General features: G+C 44.8%; 1 protein-coding gene and 1 long non-coding RNA gene across 10 annotated transcripts in view; one reads left to right on the top strand and one right to left on the bottom strand.

Annotated features, from left to right (window-relative positions):
* KCNMA1 (potassium calcium-activated channel subfamily M alpha 1) overlaps positions 1–14,350 on the top strand; it is a 748,747-nt gene that overhangs the window by 518,456 nt on the left and 215,941 nt on the right. For all 9 annotated transcript variants that reach the window (XM_043476447.1, XM_043476438.1, XM_043476446.1 and 6 more), the window contains 3 exons: positions 6,783–6,893; positions 9,918–10,023; positions 11,754–11,836. In XM_043476447.1, the coding sequence (XP_043332382.1) occupies positions 6,783–6,893; positions 9,918–10,023; positions 11,754–11,836 (300 nt within the window). The remainder of the gene's footprint in view (positions 1–6,782; positions 6,894–9,917; positions 10,024–11,753; positions 11,837–14,350) is intronic.
* Positions 1–14,350, bottom strand: part of LOC122446350 — a 30,053-nt gene that overhangs the window by 8,750 nt on the left and 6,953 nt on the right. The gene's annotated exons all lie outside the window — the stretch shown is intronic.

Below are 14,350 nucleotides of genomic sequence, written 5' to 3' on the forward strand. Positions count from 1 at the left end.
AGGCAATGGTTAAAACCATGGGATCCTGAGCTCCATACACACTCAAAACTGTTTTGTTTTCATTTTTGTCTTGCACTGTTTTCTTACAAACTTGAGACACAGTGATAGATCAGAGGTGGCAGAATCAGCCAATGACCTGCAGGCTTGCAGTGAACTAACTGGAAAATGGCTTCTACACTTCCCATGACATAGGTTATCCAAGCCAAGCATACTTCGCCAACCAGTCCACTGATAACAGATAGTTCTTGAGAGCCCAGCAAGTTTTAGGGGTTCTGAGCTGGGTCTCAGGGCAGCCCAGAGTTAGCAGCTGTTTGCTGAAGATGACCACCCCACTGGGAGGCAGTTCCTTTGGGATGGGCTCCCAGGATAAGAGGCAGTGGGAAGGCAGGACTAGGGTTAGCCTTCTTCCTTCAGGTAGTGGGATTATGAGCCTTAAGGGGAAATCTGGGTAACAGTTGCTCTAAAGGACATGCCCCAAATCAGGGGAAGCACTATCAGGTGAGACACAGTGGAAAGCTCAGAATCTTCCTGAATCTCTCTCTCAGAAGAGACAGTCTTGGAGAGAGAGTCATGTTGACCATGATGGTTTCAATTCAACATAGGAGGGACATGTGAATTTTGGGTACTGACCACTGTGTGATTTGGGTTGTGGGGTCTTTTGTCACCCCTGCCCTGCTCTCTATGTGATAAAATCGTGCTGAATTCCCTTGACAAGTCCTTCTTAAAATTCATTCGCATCAGACGCAACCTCCAGGAGTGGGAGGTGTTGGGGGTGAGAGGGAGGACGAGGCAAGCATGATTAGAAGGCTCAGCAGAGAGACAGAAAAGATTCTAGCATATGTATTTGATATAAATATTATAGTTTTACAGAGACATCTAGATCAATATATGCCACATTTCATCTACCTCTTTGACAAAGTGAGCGCAATGTATTCAGGGAAAGCTGTATAGGATTTTCAATTTACTCTGTATGATTTATTGTGACAGGATAGCTATGGGTTTTTTAAGTTCTTTATACTTGTTCCAGTAAAAATGGATATAGTATCTTTAAAAATAAACAGCCCAGAGCTGTGCATTTTACATTGTCTTCCTAGAGCGAGGCTCAGCTGAAGAGAGATCTGAGACCTCCCTGCCCTTGTGGGAAGTGATGCAGTCAGATTCTCAGTTCTCACTCTTGAGAGCTTTTCTTCCTTTTTTTTTTTTTTTTTTTAAGAGTGGGGGTTTAGTAAACAGGGAACTGAATTGGGAAGCTATGGCAGACGTCTAGACTAGATAGGCTGGTGTGAACAGGGTGGGGGCAGAGAGCTGGAACACTGAGTGGGTGCAGCCCCAACAGTCTGGGTCTCTTCATTTTCTAGTGACTGGGCCCCAGGTCACACAGAATAGGTCACCCTGTCTTCTGATTCCTAGCCCAGGCTCCTTTCAGGTGCACCAGCTGCTTTGGTATTACAGACATCAAACCAAGGGGATAGGTCTGCCCTTCCTCTGGCATTCACCTTGAACTGAGCTCTGGACCTTGGTTTCCACATTGAAATAATGCAGACACCAGACTAAACATTCACCAAGGGCTGTCCTGATGCTAAGATAGATGGAGGTCATGGAAAAGAGCCTATCATTGTCACCAATCTCATTTTCAAAGGCCACTGACTTTAAGAAACATTACCTGAGTCTTTCAAAAGGTGTAGACATTGGTTCTCATTGAGCTACAGTCAACCTCATTCGATCTCCAGATGCCTCATTCACTGGAACCTTTGACTGGGAGACCCCTCTCTGTCCTCATCTTATGCCTTCTGCCATAAGTCAGTTCCCCTTAGTGATACATTCAGAAAGACACCAGTGGAATTGAGTTCTAAAATTGAATTTCCAACTCCACTGGGGCATTCCAGCATACTTGGCCCATCTCCAAGAAGAGAGTAGTGAGATTGAGGATAATGTGTGGGATTTCATTCTGAAAGTGGAGATGCTTATTAATGGGAGGGAAATATTGAATGAGATTGTACCCATGAAATAAGCAATTAGCACTTTTCTGATAGAGCCTGTAATAGTCAAGCATCATTCCTCTGATTAAGTCATATTCCACCCTTGATGCCAAGCCTGCTCCATGACACATTAGTGTTGCCCATCCTAATTCAATCCATCCCCTCTTTCTGGAGCCCTTATCCAAACCAGGCATGCTTTCTTACACTGGATGAGTAACTTCTTCCCACACAGTGCCATCGGCTACTATTTTGGCATTTAAGATGCTTCCTCATGTATCTGAGATAGGTCTTCTAATCCAAGCCGCTAAAATTAGTTTATCCCAAGAAAGAGTTGTTCACAGGACTTGACAGAACTTTAAAAACCAAAGAGGTCATTCCATCAGAAATGGTTTTTGATTTAGGTTTGTTAGCCATCTTCACAAAGCAGGTGGCCAGGCCCTTCATGACATCAATCATTAAGATTGCTGGTAGTCTTGAGAAGTTTGAATCCAGAGCCACAGAGGGGAAGAGCATTAGAGCCCTTCACAGCCAATGTTCCTGAATGTTCTCTATTGTCAGTGAATCTTTTATTAGATTTTTTGTTCTCCTGTGGGATCCTTGGGCTGGGTATAGTATATAATGCTATAAAGGTCGTTTTTCATCACCTTGCAGCCCTTTGGCTTGCCAAATTGCATACCTTCAATTAACAACTCGGTTCTGAGTTTCTGCTGTCATTCAGCCTTTGCTATCTTGAGCTTGCTGGCCTCGCTGACTAGATGCAGCTAGTATCTATTGATACCATGCTGCAATGATGCTTTAAGTGAGGGCCTCTCTCCTGCCCCAGGGAGGACCCTCCAATGTCCCCTCCACTGTATGTCCGAGGGAACCTCTCATTGACCTATCCCTGTCTGTTGTAAAGGAGTGGAAGCTGAAACACCCAAGCCTCTGCTCTCTCTCCACGTCTTCACCTTTGTCTTTGTGAGAATTAGAGTCAGAGACCCGGATCATGTCCTGGGCAAGTGACTTTACTTGCTGTGGGATGTCAGGCATGTGACTTAAGGAAATTGAGGTTCAGAGAGGTTATTTGAAAAGATGCAGAGAGTAAGAATGTGGGGCTGTTTGAGGATCAGATGAGACTCCAGGAGCTACAGACCACTCCATATCTGTTACATCCTGATTTACAGACATCACATGAATCCTACCATTTAATCATGCTTACAATGGCCCAGACTCTTTAGTAGACCCTTCACATGTATTACCTATTTAAATAAATCCTCAAGATAACCTCATGAATCAGGTAATAGCTCCAACCCCTCAGAGACTCTGACTTTATGGTTGTAAAATGCAGAATTGGTACCTTGCCCAAGACTGTTTAGTGTCTGAGCTGAGCTGACACAGGGCTATCAACATATGAATCTCACATGGTAGATTTGTAGGTGTCAAGGAACCCGACAGAGATAATTTTGGGTGAGGAACTGTTTGGCATTCTTCAAAGTGTGCACGGTGAACAGCCATCACTATGCTTCCAAGGAGGGCACACCCTGCTCTCAGTCTTACAATATTTTCAATTATATTTTCAATCACTGAAGATGTGAGACATTCTTGCTTCTTTTCTCCCTAACAATAACAGCCTTCTTCAAACTAGTGCCTCTGGAAATTTCAAGAGTCCTGAAAATATTGCTGGAAAAGAATGTTTCCCCGTTCACCGTCCATCCCCTGTACTCCGCAGGGCCCCTAGCGCTCACTCCCTCAGATGTGAGCTGGTGGGGAGCAGACCTCTTAATGCAGGTGCTGAGTCAGAGAGGCAGCTTCACCCCACCCATCAGTTCTAACTGCATTCAAACATCTTCAATATGTGGGCTCCCTGATAACTTCCACTGTATGGAAAACAAAGTGGAGGGAAATGATTATTGGCACAAAAGGGGGAAGCCGTAAATCTTCAACTCAGATAGAGGACAGATTGGAACAATATGGGTTCTCCAAGGTTGCCATGATAATGTACCTAATAACTCTTCTTGGGCAAAAAGGCAATCTGCTTTCAATCAATCTCGCTTTTTTCCTGAGCAAAAATACCAATTATGTTGAAGGGAGATTTTTTTCTTCCTTTTTTGATAAAGACTGCTCTCCACCTCAGAAATCATGCTGTAGCTTAAAGATATATATACTTTCAATTGTCTAGAATGGTATTGGATAGGCCAGCACCAAATGAGAAAAGTCAATCCTTTTTTTTCCTCCCCTCTCCTGCCAACATTTGTCTGCTTCTTAAGAGAAGTGAAAGCTAATTAAAGGCTTAAGGGATAATATTGATTGCATTGGAATATATTTTATATGTACCCAGCACATTTTCAACTAAGAGAACCCTGACTCTTTCTAAGGCTGAATAAATCAGCTGCCTGAGTCTTTGATTCAAGGGTGAGAGGATGGACTCACCTCCTTCCCCTCCACTTCTCACACATCTGTCCTAGAGATGAATGATCTCACAAGAGGAAGAAGGAATGCTAGCAGATGTTCATTCAGTTCTTTGCATACAAGATAGGGAAGGATGAATGTTCTGGCATTTCCCTGGACTGAGCATTGATTTGAGTCCTGCTCTGAGTGATAACCAGGCTTATGCGGGTAAAGAACTTTGAGCTTTGCAGTGCCTGGTACAGGAGGTTGGATGGATAGTATTAACCTCTCAGCTCCCTCATCTATCGAATATGGATAAGTAGCTTGCCCAGAATCACACACATCCTTGGTGGCAGAGCAGGGAGTCAAACCTGCCATACTATCAGGAAGAGTCCCACTCACCTATCTGTCCTGCAGAGGTGCCCATACATTGAATTCATTCTGGCCTCATTCTCAATCATGGAAGTTTGTAGTCAGAAAGCATTAGAATTGTCCCCCAAACAGGCCTGTTGTCTTTTGGGGAGATGTCAGATTAGGAGGGAGAGGTTGTTTTTTTGGTCAGTTTCTGAACATACTTGGCAAATTCAAAATCAGAAATCTTATTCAGAAAATGCACATTCATTTGCAGCCTCTTTTGTCCATATAAATGCACGTTTGCCACAAGAATCACTTTTTTCAAGATATGACCCGACAAAAATGTGTATAATCCAGTTGTTCAATTTACATCATGTTTTCTGACATACTGTGCATTTCAAAAGGGAGTTATTCATATACATTTGGGGACATCAAATTTGGATCAGTGGCCAGGGGACCTCCCTTAACCTAGCAGGTACTGGCTTGAGAGTCAAGTGGTTATATTAAAACATCTCTTCTGAGGAAGCCCATTGACAACCCCCCCCCCCCACCAACAAGGGCCTCCACTTGCCCGACCGCTAAGTGCAGCACCGTAACAATAACAGTCCATAATGGTGATATTATTAACTGCATCGTGCATATTATTGATTTACTCTTTGTTCTGCATCATTATCCTCTCACCAATGAGTTTACTGCATTATTCTCACATACTTAGTCAAGCACCAAATTACACCGAAAGGGCAGGCTCTTGTAATGGCATCTAATGGAACATCGCATAAGCGATCATCACTGCCTCCTCTCAGGAGCCGCCTCCAGCCAATGAGCTCTCTGCCTTACTGGAATGTGCACAGAGCAATTATGGAGTGCAAGGGGCCTGGCCATTCTAAATTTCTCCCACAGAATTACTGTGCTTCATGCTCACCACCTGCCCATGCCTCAAAGCCCAGCCAGGGACTCAGCCTCTGTCACTGTCAGCACGAGGGGCACAGGGACCTGGGCTGAGTGAGCCTTTTGCTACAGTGTCTTTACTAGAAGCTGGCAGATTTCATCTCCGCAGTCAGTCTCGGGGTTAACTTTTGTATTAAAGAGCTTACTCCTGATTGAGCATCATAGATAGCAAATGTAAGTGGCCACAGTATAGCTCAGTGTCAAAGTCAGATTGGTTCAGGAGTCCAAAGATATTGGTGGGGTGTGGGGGGGTGAGGACTGTTCTTCCAGTAGCCCTGGAAGACGGGCTTATCTCAGGGGGAGCCACTATTTCCGGAGACAAGTCCAAAGCACCCCGAAACAAAGGCAAACCATTCCATCCTCATCCCTTCCTAGCTTTTCTCCCCTGTCCAAAGGTAAATTCCTTTGTCTCTTGTGGAAATCTCAGGCATCCTAAGGAAGCAGCTGTCTGGGGATGCACAGCCTGCCTGCGGCACCATCTCAGATTCCATAGGTGTCCCATCCCACATTTAGCCCTGAGTGATGCTCACTTACTGTAAAGTGTTACATGCTCCCATTGTTGGAGGAGTTATGGCAGAAAAATGCAAAATTTCCTTTTTACTGCTTATGGCCAGCAGAGCCCATAACGTGTCAAGCCGCACATTAGCCACCCTGATAAAAGTCCGCTTTCTTACACACAAAATCATCGTTTCAGCAAGATTTGTTATCTCATTACCTGATAAGCTCTATGTCATAAACCAAGACTCATTCGGTAAATCTCCCGGGAGGACGCTTTGTGGGCAGAAAGGGAGAGATATGAATCTGCAAGGGGCTTGATAATGCAGCATTTAAGCGCAAGCATAATGTCACTTATTGTTAAATGCATAAAACCGCTTGGCCAAGCGGTTGGGCTTTTAATAGGATTTTGTGCAGCATCAGGTGAGAAGCCATATGCTTTTCTGTCGAGGAGTCTCTGAGCACCTTCTGGCCCCGCAGCTTTGCCTCACAGCCCTCTGGGGAAGGGAGCTGGGCTTTACCGAGCCTCCTCGGAGGACTTGAATGCTTCCCTGCAGCTGTGCGCTTCCTCTGTCTTGCTGGGGGTGGGTGCCGGGGCATCTCTGTAGTGGCCTCATCTAACTGGCCTTTCCCATCCAGGCACATAGTGGTCTGTGGACACATCACGCTGGAAAGCGTCTCCAACTTCCTTAAGGACTTTCTGCACAAGGACCGGGACGATGTCAACGTGGAGATCGTCTTTCTTCACAAGTAAGAGGCCCCCACGGTTTTCAGACCCTCCACCCAATCAGGCAGCTCAAGGGGGACCCCCTGAGTGTCTGTAGGTGGAGTGATGTGGGGGTGGCACTGGGGGGGAGGGCAGAGTTGACTCAACCACCATCTCTGCTGGGCTTATTGGAGAGAACGTTCTAGAAATGATGGGAAGGAAGCAACCCACTCGTTCAGTGATGAGAGTTGCACCTGCCTCTGTGGAGGTGACTCTGGCAAGTGACAGTAGGTTCATTATTGGTCAAACACATCATTACTGTCCCTGAAGCTGTCTGGATCTATGCATTCCAGGTGTATCCACAGTGTCTGGTGTGGATTCTTTATGAGCGTAGGACTAACATAGTGCCCGAGCAAGACACAGAAGTAACAGGAAGCAGGGTACAAGGCAGTAACAACAGTAACAACAGCCGTCATTCCTAGGAACCTTCAGTGTAGGACACAGTGCTGGTCACCATAGTGTCTCCTTAAATCAGAAGAGGGAGTAAGAATACATGCTCAACTCAGAGGATGATCTTGAGCCCGACTCAACTAAGTACTGAACAAATTAAGTCCCTGGGCCTCAGTTTCTACAACCATAAGATGGGAAGGTCAAAATGGTTTTTACCTACCATCTTGGGCTATTATCAGAATGAAAAGCAAATTCATCCCAATTATACAGAGCAGTGGGCTTCCCAGGTGGCACTAGTGGTAAAGAACCCATCTGCCAATGCAGGAGTTGTAAGAGATGCAGGTTCAGTCCCTGGGTTGGGAAGATCCCTTGGAGATGGGCATGGCAACCCACTCCAGTATGCTTGCCTGGAGAATCCCATGGACAGAGGCGCCTGGAGGGCTATGGTCCATAGGGTTGCAAAGAGTTGGGACACAACTAAAGTGGCTTAGCATGCACACATATGAAGAGAATCAGACACACAATAAGTGCCCAATAAATGTTAGCTGTTATCATGTGATAGAAAATATATTAGGCTATCCAATGGACTTAGGAGGTAGGACTTAATCAAGTTTGTTTTATAGGTAAGGAAACCAAGATATCTCCCTTCCACTCAGTGCTGTTGAGATCTTTTGCACGGTCCCCTTTTAGGTAAAAGGTAGCCCACGGATGGAGATGGAGAATGCAGGCATGCTCACGTGGGTGGTGCTGTCTTCCTCTTTTAGGGAGATGGGGTCATCATGGGACAAGTCTTAGCCCCACATTGCCAAGGGACAAAGCTCACATGCTAATGTTGGCTTCACTTGGTATTGACCACCCAGGACTCAGTCCTGCTCTGAGATCTCACTGAGGTTGACTTCCCTACAGTTATCCTATACATCTCCTTCCTTTGACATTTGTGAATATGGAACTGGCAACCATGTTTGAGCACCAGCATTTTTCTTCTTGGCACTGACTTCTCCAAGTTCTGAAAGGACTGGGCAGACCGTGGCCACAAGAACTCAACCCATAGATCCAATTAACTGCTCAGCCACTGGTGACCAGCTATGGGGCCCATCCTCTGCTGAGCATGTGGAAGGTTGAAGACAGGTCATCCTTCTTGGACATTTCAAGAGGAGCACATGTGCAGCAATTAGAGCACAACATAGTTCTATTAATGTACTGATATAAGTCTAATCAAGTGGCAGAATCACATGGGACATCTAGATTGGGGAGAGACTACCACTCCTTGTATTACCAGGGCAGGCAGACTTCCTGAAGGAGGCCCTTGTGTAACGGATCTGGAAGACCAGTTGGACTTACACAGGCAGCTGTGTTTCTCTCACCCACTGCTTTAGTCCAAATCAACAAGTTGGCTGCTAATACTTCAATTGCTAGGATTTACCTTTGTGTCCCCAGCATCTATCATTGTCAGCCCTGCCGTCCATGGCCGAGTTAATTAACCTCTCCGAGCTTTGGGTTAATAACATACCTTCCTCTAGAGTTGTTCTGAGGTTTAAATGAGTTAATATTTGTCAAGTGCTTAGAATGGTGGCTGTTGCATAGCAAATGCTCAAAAACGTTAGCAGTTGTCATCATTACTATGTACTATGTTAGGCAAGGGTTGATTAACTCAGTCCTTGGCACCTAGTAGGTTCTAACTAAATGTGATCTCCCAGTGCCTAGTGAAGTACCTAACAGAAGCTAGGTGTTTCTCATCTCTGCAAAATTAATAAATGAATGGATAGGTTAACCAATGTTTTAATCCTTGCCCTGCAATGGGAAAGATTGAAGGGTATGGCTCAAGGCTAAGAATGATAAATAGTGTACACATGCTGAATCAAGAACAATACTGGGAGTGGATTACCTCCATATATGTCTACTCAGAGGGGATTTTTTTTTGATCCAGTTCCTGAGGTTGGGAAGTCCATGAGGTGGGAAAGTAGGGACAAGGCTTTTGGTGAAAAGAAAAGCAGGAAGCTCTGTCAGGAAGACCTTTGGCCGATCCCTGATGTCACAGTCTCTGTTCTTCATTCATAAAATAGTGATTCCTGCTGGGCCAGTGGTTAAGAATCCCCCTTGCAATACAGGGGACGTGGGTTCGATCCTTGGTCAGGGAACTCTGATCCAACAAGCCGTGGAGCAGATAAGCCCACACTCCTTAACTAGTGAGTCTGTGCACCACAACCAGAGAGTCCGTGCACCGCAAAGAAGTATCCTGCGTGAAGCAAGGTAGATCCTGCCATGCCGCAACTAAGACCTGGCACAGACAAATCAATCAGTACATAAAGTAAAGCAGTGAGTGAGACAAAACTTTTAAAAATAGGGATTCCATTTGTGTTGACGTTGAAGACGTTTTGCCACATAGGCCTCAGACGCTATAAAGGTTATGAAACTCTTCATTTTAACTTGGTACTGGTTTTGATTTTCAGTTGGGCTGGGGTTTTACTTCTCTTCAGTGTGAGCCTCTTATTTATGGGAAGAAAGAGGGTGTTCTGAAGGTGGAAGCCTTTTCTCTCTCTCTGGAAATTCAGGGAGGCCATGGAGGCTGAATACCTGAATCTGTTATATTAACAACTGTTTCTTCTCTCCCCGCACAGTATCTCCCCTAACCTGGAGCTGGAAGCCCTGTTCAAACGACATTTTACTCAGGTGGAGTTTTATCAGGGTTCAGTCCTCAATCCACATGACCTTGCGAGAGTCAAGGTAAGAAGGAAGAAGTGACTTCCGCTTTTATTCCGTCTAGGGGGTGTGTGACTCTGGGGTGACAGGACATGCCTCCTGACATGGCCAGGAGTCTCCTCCAAAGCCCTTAGAAAATAAATCAGATACTACCAACCTTGACACCACCCTTGCACTGGCCCCAGGACTGTGTTCTGCTGGCACTTGGCAGAGCAGCTATGAGCATCCCATACGTGGACTGCTTGTACATAACATGCTAGACATCACCGGGCCCCTCAGTATCAGCACTGCTAAAGGAAGCAGACCAGTTGTATGGACTCAGTGGTGTCATACGTGACACAGCCATCAAGTCATCCCCATTTTGAATACTTAAATTGGGCTCAGCATAGCTCTGAAATCTGTTATTTGTATCAGGAAGGAACATTAAGGATAGAGTATAAAATAGTTTATCCTAGCCAGCAAACATTTTAAGCTTCCCTTTTTTCCTCACCAAAGACTTACAGGTGCAAAACTGGGCCTGCAGACATCTGGCAGCAACTGGTAATGGGCTAGTCTTTCTGTCTAGAACCGACTGAGTTAGAATCTTCTTATAAACACACCTAAGACTTATAAGGGAAAGGAATACAGCAAAACGGCATCCACTACTTTACTCATTTTATATGGATTTTGTAAGCATGTTCAGTATTTGCATGCCAGTGGGGATAGATTAATATTCTGAATCCATTGACATCTCAGTGCTTACTGTGGTCACTGCATAATTCAGTAAATAATGTAATTGGCAAGCATGAATAAGCCGAAAGAATTTGGGCAAATTCTTTGCTTTATTAAAGAGAGAAAACTGGAGACAACTTGTGACATACCGCAGAGGAAACCATGCCCTCCCACCAAATGCAGAAATAGTCTGTCGTAAGCACAACGTCCCAAGTAGGACAGACCAGAGCCAGCATGGGAATACTTATGCTTACAGAGTCTAGTTAATATTATCCAGACATGATCCAAGTTATGTCTAATGTGAAATCTTATGAGAACTTGGGGAAAACAATTATTGTCCATGGACCTGATTTAGTTGCAAGCAATTCTTAGCACTTGTGATCCCCTCAAAGGAATAAGTATCTGTTGGCACATGTTTAGATAATTCTTTAGGTTGTCTTTCAAGGTCATCTGTAACATATCATTTCACACTCAGATTTGTTGTCTTTTGAATATCTGAATGCTAACTGAATACTAAACAGTACTGAGCCGTTATCTGAGTTAGGGCTCTCATTTCCTCTTATTCCACATTTAAGATGTGAAAAAAGGTTAGATGAAGGACTTGAGTCTAAATTTCTGAATCCTCAATGACTCAGTTAACTTGGTAGCCTAAGAGAAGGGGTTTCACCCACCTAACACCACTTCCCGATTGGAAAACTTAGGATGATGGTGCAAATGGTGGGGAAAGGAGGTGGAGAGGGACTGAAAGCCTTAATTAATTGTTATCTCAAGACAGAAAGCTTCTGTGTAAGAGGCTATGCAAAATGAAAAGTGTAATTACCAAGGTACACATTGTCCCTTCCAGCAGCAACAAGATGAAATGTTTATACCATAACAAGAACTTGCAACCTACACTTTTGACAAAAACTATAATCTCTCAGGATTATTATTTTTTTCTTTCCTTGCAAAGCACCAGGTTCCCCCAGAGCTGTCAGCAGAGAGAGACTGCAACCAAGAATGGCTATTCATATTTTTGTGTTCTGTGATTTTCTTTGGTGTCTTAGATAGAGTCAGCAGATGCGTGCCTCATCCTTGCCAATAAGTACTGCGCAGACCCCGACGCCGAAGATGCCTCCAACATCATGAGGTAATCTCGGGGAGGCCGGGAGGGCTCTGGGCTGGGTACTCTGTGGCCACTTGCTGTTCTGTTGGGTTCCTCTACAGAGCACTGTCTCTGCAGGACCTTCTTTCCTCATTAGCCACCTTATAGGCCCAGGGTGGGGGGAACTGAGGCTGTGGTGGGTGCAGAAGTCATTGCCAACCAAAAGCTCAGCCTTGAAAGATATGAGGGCTCCCAGGCAGACTTGGGGTGCAGGACTCGCAAAGGAAAGATAGGTTTCATTGGGAATGTGCCTAAACTAGGGGGACGTTTTGGAATATCCAGAAATGTTCTTGATTGTCACAGTTAGGGGACAGCACTGCTCATGTCTGCTGGGTAGAGGCCAAGGTTACTACTCAACATCCTACAATGCACAGGACGGGTCCCTGTAGCAGAAAATTGTCTGGCCCCAAATGAAGAGCCCCACGTTAGAGCATTCCAAGTACATCTACAGCACATTGATTAATATCTCCCACAAAGAGGGGTTTGTGGATCAATTGGCTTGTTTCAACCAGTTTCCCCAGATGAAATAGTTTTCTTTACTGAAAGCCTCCTCAGTGCTTTGAATACTCATATGAATTTCTAAGGTAATGTTCTGCAGAGAGTTTCTCAAACCTATTTGACTACAATCCCCTTCCCCCCGCCCCCCGCCCTTTTTCTAACAGAACACCTCCTGGTGAGGGTGGGGGAGTGGTGGTCAGTCTTTGGAAAATGCTGCCCAATAGCTTTGTTGTAAATAGGCTAGGCCCGTCTAAGCCCATTTTCAGGCCAACTTCTGCTCATTTTTTTCTTTTTATCATTTCAGAAGAAAATTGTTCCGTATTTTTCTTCACATAGACCCATGTTCCAGACATCTTGGGGCTATGCGCTGACCAGAAAGTTAAGATATTTTGCTCTAAACAGTCAAAACTCTTTTTGGATTCTTCTTGACTGCAGCATAAATTGCAGAGTGGTTAAGAGAACTGGGAGGGGATCGTAAAGAGAATCTTCAGGAGAAGAGATGAACTAAGAGGAAACATTTCACTCCCACTAGATTCCCAGGAACTCTTGGCTAATTGTGAACAGCCATCCTTTGGGTCTAGACCAAGATTCCCCTCTCCCTGCAGCTTGGTTTCCCATGTCCTGGGAATTTACCTGGGGTGGAGGCTAGGGAAGTTGCCTTTGCACCACTACAGTGCTCGCTTCTCCTTGGCTTTGCTTTTCCTCAGTGGTCCCAAGGGCCATGAGCTTTCCCATCAGTGAGGGGGTGGAGTTCCTCTGGAGCACGTCCGTCCTCCTCTCAGCATCTGGTCTTTGTGTCTGGCAAGTGACATCTGGCCCAGTGTGCTCTTTCTGCTCACTTTTCTTTGACAGTACGCTTAGTGTAGTCATCCTAAGAGAGTCAACGCACTAATTCCTATAGGCACTGGGCTTCCCAGGCTGCAGGGAGTTGGTGGAATGGGGACCTGCTTCCACATCTGGGCCTGTCCCGTAACCAGTCACAGCTCCAGAGTGACCACAGTGGCCCCAGCTTAAGGTGCATCACTTGACTGTTTCCTTGAACTAGGATTTCTAGCCTTCACATTTCTGTGTCATTTAAAGTGATAAAATTGTAGCTTTTAAAGAACACTGTTTTTCAAAATGTCAAATGAAAAACCGAAAGAAGATGAAGCTTAATGTTTTGACCCTATGGAGAAACTTGGGGGCTGGTACTGCCTTTTATTTTCCTTTTTTAAGTGAATAATTGATAATAGTTTCGAAGTGGGCGTTTCTTTTCACAGTATTTTGTTTAAGCCCTGATGACAGTAGGGTTAACATGAAGACATATAGGGTACCTTATCAAGGCATAAAAATGACTGAACAAAGGTAGTATCAGAAGTGTGATTAAGCCATCCCTTAGCCAGAATCAGAACTAAGGCCCAGTCAGCAGAAGGAAGTGGGAAGCTCAGGGTTAAAAAATGGGCTCTGTCTTTCCCTTATTTGTATAATCCTCCTTTCTCCTTAGTTTAATGAGACCAATCTGCCCCTTTTGAAATTAAAATGTCAAAGATCTGTTTGAAATGAGCTAATGCAGAAAACTGGCTGATGCTGTGAACTGAATTCCGAGAGCTGACAGAGGCTCAAAGTCCTTGAGTTATAAGCATGGGCCAACACAATACTTTTTCAACAATAAAATGAAATCCTTCAAGTGTAAAAGCCCAGGGTGAATTTGTTCAGGGAGAGGTTTCTGCATGATCCATTTCCTAAATTCACAAGTGGTCGCTTTTCAGACAAAGTTGCTTCCTGGCTGCTTTCTCTCCATCTTTGCACAAAAAGGGATGAAGCATAGAGCGCTTCCTGGTGGGAAGTTTGTGGGGGTGGTCATGATAAATGCACTTGCATTTCTGATTAGGCTTAGGAGGTGGGCCTTTTGTGGAATTCCTTTCTTTAGCCTTCCTTGTCACAGAAGGAAATGTACAATGTCACCTCTGACAGAGTCGGTAATGACAAAAACCATAACTTACACATGGAGAGAGCTTTTAA

Source organism: Cervus canadensis, chromosome 8 (assembly GCF_019320065.1).
Source record: "Cervus canadensis isolate Bull #8, Minnesota chromosome 8, ASM1932006v1, whole genome shotgun sequence".
NCBI lineage: Eukaryota > Metazoa > Chordata > Mammalia > Artiodactyla > Cervidae > Cervus > Cervus canadensis.